At 35.8% G+C, this 12,739-nt stretch overlaps 1 protein-coding gene across 1 annotated transcript; it reads left to right on the top strand.

Moving 5' to 3' along the window:
• The first annotated feature begins 320 nt into the window (after positions 1 to 320).
• On the top strand, positions 321 to 7,580 carry Golgin84 (golgin A5). The gene is made up of 9 exons (XM_073077369.1): positions 321 to 481; positions 596 to 1,024; positions 1,348 to 1,506; positions 1,901 to 2,114; positions 2,509 to 2,784; positions 3,842 to 4,034; positions 5,536 to 5,817; positions 6,756 to 6,941; positions 7,399 to 7,580. The coding sequence occupies exons 2-9, from the start codon at positions 616 to 618 to the stop codon at positions 7,477 to 7,479; spliced, it is 1,800 nt and encodes a 599-aa protein (XP_072933470.1). The 5' UTR covers positions 321 to 481; positions 596 to 615; the 3' UTR covers positions 7,480 to 7,580.
• The last annotated feature ends 5,159 nt before the right edge of the window (positions 7,581 to 12,739 follow it).

The raw sequence follows: 12,739 nt of genomic DNA, 5'->3' as shown, positions 1-12,739 counted from the left end.
TTATCAAAATCAACGCGTATAAAAATCTATGCAACATTTATCGTAAAATCGATTCTATGAGGTAAATTGGAAAAATCGAAATTTAAAAAGTTCAAATTTCTAATAGTGCTCGACTTAATAATAGGGTTCTGCTTTTAAGCTTTATGTTTATTTTTTCGGCAAAAAAAACACTTGTTATCACATGTTTACATAAAACTCGTCATTTTTGATTGCAATATATTTGAATTTTACGCGATGAAAATATCGATTATATTCTCGCAATCACAAGTTTTTGTCTATACATCTCACCTATCTGTGGTTTTGTCTGTTTACGTGTCAACTGTCAATTGTCATTGTCATATGGTATGTCAGGCCTTCAGTTTTATTGTATGTAATTATTTATTTATTTCAGAATTTCAACTGGTGAAATTGTCATGATTGTGTTCGGCAAATAATTTTCTAAAATCGCGGAGGTATTTCAGCTGTAATCTCCTCATGATCGGTGCGTTTTATTATAAGAAGTTTCCCTTACGTGTTGCAGTATTTTATTAAGATGGAGCTTATTATTTTTGACAGTGTATATGAAAGTGGCGATGGTAAAGTTTGTTTATTTCAGGCGTAAAACAATAATTCTCAATGTCATGGTTCGCGGATCTGGCCGGCAAGGCGGAAAGCCTTCTGAACAACTTGGACGAACAGACCGGCGCCGCTCTGCGAAACCATAACGCGTTGAAACCGAAAAAACATGAGTTCCAACCCGAGACGTCTGGCCAAAAACGGCGTCCAGCGCTACGAAATACAAAGAAAACAGTACCTGCCGTAGACAATAGATCCACTAATACTCCATCTAGGAAAAGTTCACCCACCTCGCACCAATCTAGATCTTTAGCTAAAGAAACTCAGGAATTTTCCAATGTAAGAAACCGGAAGTCGCCCAGTAGAAAGGCGAACAATCAGTACACTCTTAACAACTGTCCGCGCACATTGATTGAGGAGCATGATGGCCGGGATGCGTCTGTTGACCATTTTGGGCTGCGCCAGAGGAGTAAGTGAACATTAACTGAAAAATAAATAGAAATATACCATTATTAGATGACATATGCTGCATTTTAATATGGATAGATCTTTTATATGAAGTTATTCAAAGAATGCTTGAAGTTAATCAAAGATACAATGAAACTGACCAAATGAGCATTCTCAATTTTTATCTTAGAATATTCCTAGATTGCATTAACAACAATACATTTATTAATAGAATGTTATGTTCTTTTGTCCATATTTTGCTTTCTTATCCTATTGCAATATGTGTTTATCGAATAAATAAAAAATGCAATAAGTGTGTTTCTTACACATTTTTTAATATTACAGGATACAGCTTGCCTTCCGACTTAGAAATTTTAAACACTGAAGCCTATACATATAGGATGCAAAATTTAGAAGTTGAAAATGCCATGTTAAAGAATGAGCTAAATGTTGTAAACAGAGAGATGGCAGATATGCTGGATAGGTTGAGGAAAACTGAAGATGGTAATATATGCAAAATAATAACTTTAAAATAGAAACAGACTTAGTCTGAATGACATTGATTTCAAGCTTTATTTGCACTTCTCAAGGACTAGTAGTTGTAAATGTAAAAACCAAAAAAATATTAGGCGTATATGTTGCATACTAGAGATGACATCAAATAATACTATTCAAATATTAATGTTAATGACATGGCTTTATTTTAAACCTTATAAAGCTAATTTAAATTAAATCTCAACATTAAATGTATGAAGTAACATAAACAGATATCAAAAACATTTAAAAATCATTATCTTTTCACCATACCTCATTACTTACAATTTCTTTCACACACACAAATTACAGTCATATTTTGCAATACACATCCCTAAAATAAATCAGATGTATTTATTTTCAGAACTAACAAATACCCAAACAAAACTACAGAAAGCAGACCTCTTGAATCATACAACCAATTTAGAGAAGGAATCGTTGACAGCACAATTGAATCAGGTTCAATTGAAACTCCATGAAGTTAACAATGTGGAAATTAATAAGTATAAGGAGAGTTATCGGGAATTGGAGATTGAGACAACAGTTTTAAAAGATAAAAACAGAGAATTGGAAGAGAAGTAGGTTTACCTTTTTAAATGCATTTATTATTTACTCAAACATATATGCTATTAGAATTAATATAGGTTTATTACAAACTTGTTTGCAAATATTGATTGAGTAAAGAAATGTGGTAACTATGGCAATATCTGTTTAGCGGAGTACCCAATCAGGGACTTCTAATAACTGTCAGTAATGGATGTCTGTAATGTAGAACGGGATTTTTATTTGATTTCCATCACAAATTTTTGCTACCTGTATGATGATACTTATACTTATAAAACTTTGTAAAAATAATGTACATTACATTACACATAAGAACAATTTCCTCATTTAACTGTAATGTATCACATAAATATGCATTTATAAAAATAGTTCAAAAAATTAATTATCAATTTCCTTTAATCACTTTAGAGTGAAGAACCTCACAGAACAGCTATCCAACAAAGAAACCGCACAAGCTAAGCTCGAAAACGAGTTACGTCACGCACAATCAGTAAACAGTGAATTGCAAGGGGAGCTAGAGAAGAGTACAGGAGAGTGCCGCAGACTTGAGAAAGATTGGGAGTCATACAAATTGAGGGTAAAGGGAATGTTGTACGCTAAGGATAATGAAATCAAGCTGTTACGAGACGGTACCAACATATCTGAGGACACTAAGATGCTCATGGAAGAGTTGGAGAAATTGAAGTAAGATTTTATTTTATAATATAGGAGTAGCAGACGAGCACGCAGTTCACCTGATGGTAAGTGGCTACTGCCACCCATGGACATTTGTAATCAAGTAGAAAAGTAGGATTAGATATTCCTTCAGATTGCAGATAAGGCTATACCCCTGAGGACTAAGCTGGAACGCCTTGGAAAAGTATGTCTCCCTTACCACACCCTTCAAACAAGAAGATAGCAGTGCTTAACACTACTGTTAATAGGTATACAAGTTACAAATTATTTAGTCTAACAAATATTAGTATTATTTATATTCGAATAGTATAAAGTGTTTGTCATGTAGTCTCTATATGTTTTATAATATTACAGTATATTTAAAAGATAACCTTTTATAAGTATTAATATTAATCTTATCTCTCACAAACTCCATGTAATAGTACTCGTGATTTGATGTTTCTTATAAGTGTAATGTTTGTAGGATGATATTATACAGGGTGAATTTTTCATATTGAAAGGGGTTACGAGGCCGATATTGATAAAACTAAGACTGCATAATTACATTTTTTTAAATCAGTCAGTTTGTCAATGTAAATTGTCCTTTAGTTTGTAATGATAAATTAATTCGCTGAATTTGATTAGTATATGCGACACTATTCGATAGTCGAATAATGCAGGATTTATTTTTTCATAATGAACTCGTTCAATTTCTGGCTAAGGAAAAGGATTTAAAAAAAAATCTAACGGTGCAGTTTTCATGGCTAACAATGGCTTATCACTATTAACTGGCTATAATAAACTATGCAGTCCGCCATGTGACTCACGTATCTTTCTTACTAAAGTGCCTCATGAACTTAAAGCGGTAATAATAGGTGGCCCTCTATGGCCACCTATCATTACAGATTTAAGATGCCCGTTTTAGATGTCAATGTGAAAAAAACTAATATTATCATTTTTCAAATATAACTTAAAAAAAACCATTTGTTCACTACAGAGAGGAGCGCGACGAGCTATCTGTCAATGTGAAAGATAGTTCTACTATTATTTTTCAAGTATAACTTAAAAAAATATATGTTCATTACAGAGAGGAACGCGACGAGCTGTCTTCGGCGATATCGCTAGTGCGGGACGAGTGTAGCGACATGCGGGAGAGCATGTCGCAGCTGGAGGCGCGACGTAGCGCGGCCGAGCGCGCGCTGGCCGGCCTGCGCGATGCGTTGCGCGACGAGCGCGCCGCCCGGAACCGCGCCGACGCGCAGTGCAGCGCCGTAGGCAAGGTACGCGGGTGTCGCGTGTGACGAGCAATCGTCGGCGATATCTGCAGCGTGTGCAGAGTACAGCGAAATGCTGGTGCCTACGTCACCATTCCTCCAGCGCACCACTCGCCGAAGGATGAAGGTCCATACACACCAACTGGTGTCCTGGCGGTCCTCCACGGTTAGGTTTGCACGGACTTTCTTGCCACGGACGTGCAAGATGTGGAATGAACTTCCTGAGGTATTCCCGGAGTGCTATGACATGGGGCTCTTCAAAAAAGGTGCAAAAGGAGCTCTCCTTCAAAGCCGGCGATGCATTGGCGACTCCTCTGGTAGCACATCTGCTTTATAGTCAGGTTCAAATATATATAAAAATGCGGCATTCCTATATGTCCTTAAACAGTACTTGTCTTGAAAATTATTAGGCTGCACCAATGGGGTTGGCGTAGAATGTACGCCATAGAGAATTTACCCATACGGATTAATCTTAATAGATTTTTAAACAGCCTACAAAGTATAACAAATGAAGATTTGTATAATATGTTAATATTGAAGACAAAGGCAATCATTTCTTGAATAAATTAAAATGCGAATTTCTTACAAAATTTTCGAAGCAAATAGATTTCTATGTCAATATACCCAGCTTGAAGGACCAAATTTAAATTAATTTTAAATAAAAAAAGAGTAATGCTGCTATAAAATAATGATGTAACTTATATTACCTATAAGATTGTTATATTACCTACTTAAAGCTCTTACTAATACATTGTAGGTGGTGATTACAGCGTAAACTTAGTAAAGCAATGACGAAAGCGGTAATAATAACTAAACAATTGTATGAAACAATTCGGTAAAATATAGTATGAAATCATATTTTTACTGAGAATAAAGTTGTTTGTTAACTGCCTAATTATGATGATAAAACGGTTACAGGCAAATTTCGCAATTTTGCTTACCGCAAAACTCGAATTGTAGCCAAGGGATTTACACTAAATTTTTACCTTACGTTGCAACTACGTAAAAGTGTATTTATTATTTAGATATTGTATTTGCCGAACTTCTCATGCGAAATATAAGGCTGAATCACACCGAATTGCGGTTCAACTCTGTTCAACCAGTAAACAATTAATGTACGGGTCGATTTTTCAAACAGAGCCTTTCACTTTAGTATGTCATTTATCATTACTTTCCCGAATTTGTTCTTTATATGCGACACTATCAGATGGTGGAATAATACAGGTGAGTTTATTTCTTCAAAACGAACTCGTTCGATTCCCGGCCGAGGAAATAGATTTTTCAAAAATGTAACGATGCAGTTTTAATTTTTATCATAATTTCAGCATTTTTGGTCATTTCTTCTTTCTTCTTGGTCATAGTTTCCGAATTTGCCCTGAAGGCCCATTTGAAAAATTCACCCTGTATATTTTTTATCTCTTACTTTATTTTTTTTTTATCTTCTTATGTATCAGTTACATGAAATAAATATTTCTAGTCAAAAATTGTAAACAGATTTTAATTCTAGGAATACAAGTCGATGCAAATAGAGATGGGTCAAACGATAGCCAGTTTACGGACAGCGCTACAGAATAAAGAAGACGAACTACAACACCTTCGCGACAGCAGCTCCACTGTACCGACCTCCGATACCAGCGCCTTGAATGTAGCGGACTATGACGTCACTCGCGACAGCCTAGAGAACGACAAGATCACCTATCTCACTGAGACGCTAGTGCAACGACAGGGAAAGATAGATAAACTACTGGCTGATAATAATATACTTAGGATACAGTTGGAGAAATTGGAGGTAAGGCACATAATTAAATACGAGTATTGTTTATGTTTTATAGTATTATCTTTATTGTTGTTATTAAGTATAAACTTGTTACATAGATTAGTAAAGATACTTCGCCGCCTTGAAATTGAATGAAGCCACAAACGGCTTATTTTAGTAAGTTCTTTTTTGAATTCTTGAGAAATAAAAACATTTTTAGAAAAAAATTACGAATAAATAACTAATACTGCGTAATTTACGTAATAAATAAATATTTTTTTCAAATATTTTAGGGATATTTTAGCACGGAGACGTGGCAAAACTTTTTTACGCAGCTATTTCAATTCTCAAAACTGGGTACATTTTCTTGTTAGGAGTGAGTAATATTTACTAATCTATGACTTGAACATCTATAACTAATGTCATATAGAACTGGCGTTTTACCTGAAACCGATCACAGGTGCATTGCCACTCCTGAGGACTAAAATTGTCGACTTTTACTAAACGCAAAAATTTCTTTACGTCACAAATTGATGTAGGGGTAGTATCACGACCTCAGCATCATTGTCAATTATAGATTGATTTATTAATAAGGGCGTTCAATATTTTTTATAATATACCAGTAGCAGACGAGCATGTAGTCAACCTGATGGTAAATGGGTGCTGCCGCCCATGGACAGCAGTAATCAACCCCAGATAGGATATTAGATTAGTTATTCCTACCTGAGTTCGGCCACAGACGCGACCCCTGAGGACTAAGCTGGAACTCCTCGGAAAAGTATGCCCCTTACCACACCCTTCAAATCTGAACACAATAGTACTTAAGGCTGCTGTTATGGGGGAGAATTAGGTGTGGGGGTGGTGCCGCCAAAGTCGAAAAAAGGGTTCTACCAACTTCAAAAGCCATCATCTTTCGTGAATTCAAATCCACCTGCATAGTGTATGTATGATATAATAATAAATATTTCCAGTCAAAATATAAAACAGAGATGGCGTCTCGGCGACTGAATCACACACATAGCGTGATCCACGTGCAAGACGAGAACCGGAATCGAACCCGCTACCCCACGCCCTCACCGCTCTCCAAGCTGTCCGTGCGGCTAGGAGTCATTCTCAAGAGGTTCCCGCTGTTCAGGATATTCATTATATTCTATATGGTAAGATCCATGCTTATTTTACTTTCAAGGGGGCGTCCATTAATTACGTGAGGTATTTAGGGGGAGGGGGTCGAGCCAAATCTTAGCTTATCTTACTTTGGGGAGCAGGGGGGTCTCGGAAAATATCATGTATTTTTTTCTACAACAAAGAAAGTAAAATTGTGAGAAAATAGTATTAAATTAAATAAAGGATGTTTCTTCATAGAAATATGACCAGATTACGCATAACTAGTCTAAACTATTATCAAATAAAAATATGAAGAAGTTTTTTTTCTTTTTAGAAACAATTCAATGAATTTACCATAGAGAGACAGACACGTCTTGAAAAATAATACGTGAGGTTAAGGGTTGGGGGAGAGGGTTGAGCCAAATCTCACGACATCTCACCAGGGAGGTGATACGGACCTCGGACCCTTGGGTTGAGTTGGACAATTAAGTGGAGGTTTATTTGTTTCAGATTGGTCTACATTTTTGGGTTCTAACAGTACTCTTCACCAGCACTCCAGAGAGCTACGGGACGAGGCCAATAAAGTCCTGATAATCCATAAAACAGGAATCAATGTTGATAATATCACTATGTACCTTGAAATCTGTATGTAAAGCAATAAAGTTATTTTCTTAGTATAGTTTATATTGAAATTTGTAGTGATTATTGTCTACAAGACATGTATATGACATTACATATGTATATCTACGTTTTCAGTATTTTGTTATTCCTGACTTCCCAAAATGGGATATAAAAGTATATTATCTTTTAATTATTAAAAAAAACTAATACAAAATTGGCTTACTTGAAGCGAGAAATTTGGTCCTCAGGAACGCATTTGTGAGTCTTTAGGTAATAACTCCTATCCTATATGGAGCTGGTTACACATGTTCATGGGGGGGTAGGGATCACTTACCATCATGGTGGACTGCGTGTGCGTATTCTACTAATCTTATATCTGGAGAATTATTATAAAAACAAAATATTCGACTGATAAAACCAACGACACTTTATATTTTAAAGGATGTGAAGCCATTTGGGCTGTAGAGCCTGGCAAAGAATGAAACACATACATACGGTCAATAAACATTAGGACATCCTCACTCGGATAAAAAAGTTGCTTATTATTTATGTAAAACTTCATTATATTCCAAAATTATCGAACTTTTGTGTTTTGTGGCAAAATTGACGGTACGGGAGGTATGCAAATTTATGATTATGTTTTACTTATGATCGAATTTCGGTCACCCGGTGAACCGTAATATACATTTAAATGTCGCAAATTTTTATTATAATATTCATTATTGAAACACGTCAGCTATATTTTTACATGTTGTGGGAAATTAGTTTTGTATATCAACTATAGTTGTAGATGCACCATATCAAAAAGGACGTGGTATTTTTAGTAAAAAATGTCCAATTACCAAATAATTCATGAGTCAATAACACATTTCAATTGTTTTATGTATTTACAAATTAGATTAACCATCATCCATATCAAAATTAAAATTGAAGCAACGAAATGTATCAAATTATTTAAATCTGCGCCAAATCTATCGCAAAATTGTAATAAAAACAATTTCATTATATTATTATATGTTTATTTTCCCTATGATTTTAATAAGAAAAGGAAACAGACGTTGTTTAATGTCAAGGTGAAGTTTATCACGAAAAGTATCTACTAAAGATATCTATTCTTAGAATTATTTTATTATTAGTGTTACTTGGGAGTAACAACGGGTCTGTATTCTGCTTTAGGTAGAACCTGCTCTATTTCTAATGTAGTAGTGATGGCCTAGTGGTTAATGCACTTGACCTTTTGAACGAGGAGATCGAGGTTCAAATCCCAGGTACCTATCAATTTTCAAAGTTATGTGCGTATTCTAAATTAGTTATCACTAGCTTAAACGGCGAAGGAAAACATCATGAGGTAACCTGAGAAATCTAAAAAAGTTTTCAAAGGTACGTGAAGTCTACTAATTCGCACTCGGCCAGCGCGGTGGACTATGGCTATCTCATTTTGAGAGGAGGCCTGTTCCCAGCAGTGGGACAGTAAAGGGTTGATGATGATGATTTTTTTTATAATATGTAAACTAGTAACTGTTTATATAAGGTTGATTATATTTATAGGAAACTAGCTGACCCGGCAAACATTGTGTTGCGATATAAATTAAAAAAAATGTTAATGGTGAATAACCCCTATCACTTAGGGGTATGAAAAATAGATAGCCAATTCTCAGACCTACTGAATATGCATATAAAATTTGGTGAAAATCGGTAAAGCCGTTTCGGAGGAGTACGGTAACTAACATTGTGACACGAGAATTTTATATATATAATACAGAAGTAGCGGACGAGCATGCAGTCCACCTGATGGTAAGTGACTCCTGCCGCCCATGGACAACTGTAATCAACCCCAGATAGGATTAGATATTCCTATCTGAGGTCGGCCACAGATGCGCCGCTACCCCTGAGGACTAAGCTGGAACACCTCGGAAAAGTCTGTCTCTCTTACCACCCTTACCCTTCAAAACGGAACACAGCAGCGCCTAACACTGCTGTTATTGGGCAGAAATAGGCGTGGCTGTGGTGCCGCCGGAGTCGAACCACAAAGGGTTCTACCACCTTCAAAATATATAAATATATAAGATTTTTTCATTTTGAAATCAGACTGATGCCAATTTCGTGGGGTAAGGTGCATCCCTATTTACACTCAAGATTTTAAACAGGTATGCAAATCCTCTCGCACGAGACGAAAATATTTGAACGGTACGTCTTTGAACTTATGACCTTGAATTATGCGAATTAAAAATACATTCAGAACAAGAATCTTCTCCTTTTTGGAACTTTGTAAAAATCAGTGAATAATACTAAATTAGGATTAAAACTACTTCTTAATCCGCTACCAATTTGTATGATGGCAGGTATATATTTTAAACGATGTAGTGTGTACCACCTCCCTCCTACACTGACAAACCTGATGCCATGTGCCATCTATGAACTATTTCAGATTAGTCTACCTGAGATCGGCCACACCACGGAGGGTTCTATGACCTTCAGAATGCGTAAAAAAATCATTTTGTAAACTGTAAATTGTATTTTACCGATCAGGTGTAATACACGCCCGATCGGTAAAATACAGTTGTGGATGTTTGAGGAAAATAAATAAGTTATTTCTGATTTTAAATGATGTTTGGTATTTTGTTTTTTTCAAGAAGTCGTACGTAAGCCGTAACCGTACGTACGTATATTGGATTTTGAGTGAGTCACAGTGACCCAGTATTATATATGCGGGTTTTAGACGCAACGCGATCCGTACCACTTTTTAAATTTTTGTGTCAACCACCTACTAGCAGCTATAGAGTCCAAAAATGTCTATTATAATTAATCTTTCAAGCTGGAAACAGCCAAACACGCACAATTTCATTGAAATTGGTTGTGCGATTGTCGATATACCTACCTCTAAAGTCAATGACACTAAAAAAATACATACAGGCTGAATTTTTTAAATAGACCTTCAGGGCCAAATCCGAAACTAAGGATTAGCGAAAAATGCTGAAAGGAGTTACGAGGCCGATTTTGTAAAAACTAAAACTGCATCATTAGTTTTTTAAAATATCTTTTTCCCTAGCCGGGAATCGATAGACTTCATTTTGAAAAAATACACCCTCTATATTATTCCACCATCTTATAGTGTCGCTTATAAGGATCAAATTCTGGGTTGTAATGTTATGTGAGAAATATGTACCTACCTAAACTTCCTTTTCTTTACTCATGTGCCTAAACATGCAGGGTAGTATTTGATGCGTCTACTAGCCTTATTTATATATAGAACATTAACTTATATTTTTTTCCATACGTATAGAGACATAATTTGGTGTCTCCGACCAACATCCGACCATCGTAGGTATAGGCACAAAATAAAAACTAATATTTTGTGGTATAGGTACGTAGTAGTAGTAACTGTATTTTTATTCTGGGTTTTTCAGATCGATTATTAAATAAAAATAATGCCTATTACCAAAGTATAAGGATCTATAAGTAAGCACAGTACAAATATTATAGATATTTGTACTGTAAGCACAGTACAAATATTATAGATATTTGTACTGTGCTATTACTGACGCTAGACGAACCTTATCAATAGGTATATACTTAATGCGTTTATTTTTTTTGGCGCTTCCATTTGATGGTAATTGGCTTCTGGCGCCCATAGACATCTGTGATCAATCCCAGTTAAGATAAGATTACTACCTAAGGTAGGCCATGGATGCATCGGTCGGCGTTGTTACCCCTGAGGACTAAGGTGGAACGCCTCAGATAAGTATGTCTTTCTTACAAAACCTTACAAAGCAGACACCAGCAGTGCTTAAGACTATTGTTATTATGCAGAACCAGTTATGGAGGTGGCCTTCAGAGTCGAACAACAAAGAGAGAACTGTATCTACCACTTTCACAAGTTTGATTGCATTTTTCTATGATTATGTATTGAAAAATTAAAAAGTCCTTTTCAATTTCATATGTATAATTAATATTTCTGTATCAAAATTCCAGTTTATTAACATTTTTGATGTCAAAGCACTTAAAGCTACTAGAACGGCTGAACCGATTTTGACAAAATGAATATGCCACTATAAATAGAAAACATAAAAAAAATAGAAAAGAAAGGTTAATACTTGCTTGGAAGGGTTACACATTATTTTGTTATAACTTAAACATGATCAAGTGATGTAGGTACCTTCCTAGGTCATCTTCAAGATCAAATTCCAGTTTCCAAAAACTCTGACGTTACTCGTTTGACGTCATTAGCGAAACCTTCCTTCAGAATGATATAGTCAGTGGTTTTCCCGGTGTACCTACTTACGGATGGACTTGGTTAAGATGTAATTCAATATTATAATATTTCATATACCAAATATGGATGGATTTAAATACTAAAGGTGGTAGAACCTTTCGTGGTTTGACTCTGGCGACACCACCACCACCACCACCCCTATTTCTACCTATTAACAGAAGTGTTACGCGCTGCTGTGTTCTGGTTTGAAGGATGTGGTAAGGGAGACATACTATTCCGAGGCGTTCCAACTTAGTCGTCAGGGGTAGCGGCGCATCTGTGGCCGACATCAAGTAAGAATATTTAATCCTATCTGGGGTTAATTACAGATATCTATGCGCGGCAGTAGCCACTTATTCGTACACCAGTAATACTTATTAATAAAGCATGCAGTTCACGTTCGTTATTGGAATTCGTTTTGGGGACTTGACCCAGCCGAAGGCAGGCTGGCGAAAACAGTTCTTAGAAAGACGACTTTATGTATGCAGTATGAAAAATATAGACGAAGAGAGACGAATCGAATAGAATTATCCTATAGACAGAGAATGTTATCTATCCAAAAATTATATCTATTGTTCTAAACTGTCCTAGATAGTTACCTACCTACGTACATGTTGCCTGCATGAGGTGTTCTTAAATACGAGTACTCGTATAGCATTAAGAAACTAATGTATAATCCACCTGATGATAAGTTAGCTTCTGCCTACAAAATTGTACATCTGTAATTAATTCTGGTTAATTCGGGTTTTACCTGAGGTCAACTATACATGCGTTGCTTTCCCTTGAGGATTAAGTTGGAACGTCTTGGACCTCACCTTAACCTATACCTCACTTGGGGGCGTCCATTAGTTACATGAGGCGTTTAGAGAGGAGTGGAGTGAGTCGTGACAAATCTCATCTAATCTTACTTTGTGTAAATATCTGGGCTAACATTATGTATTTTTTTTTCACAAGAAACGAAGTATAATTGCGAGAAAA

This window comes from Epargyreus clarus, unplaced genomic scaffold (genome assembly GCF_041222505.1).
Source record: "Epargyreus clarus isolate Ecla_fem2 unplaced genomic scaffold, WU_Ecla_fem_2.2 ptg000010l, whole genome shotgun sequence".
Classification (NCBI taxonomy): Eukaryota; Metazoa; Arthropoda; class Insecta; order Lepidoptera; family Hesperiidae; genus Epargyreus; species Epargyreus clarus.
This window is presented reverse-complemented; position numbering and strand designations above follow the sequence as displayed.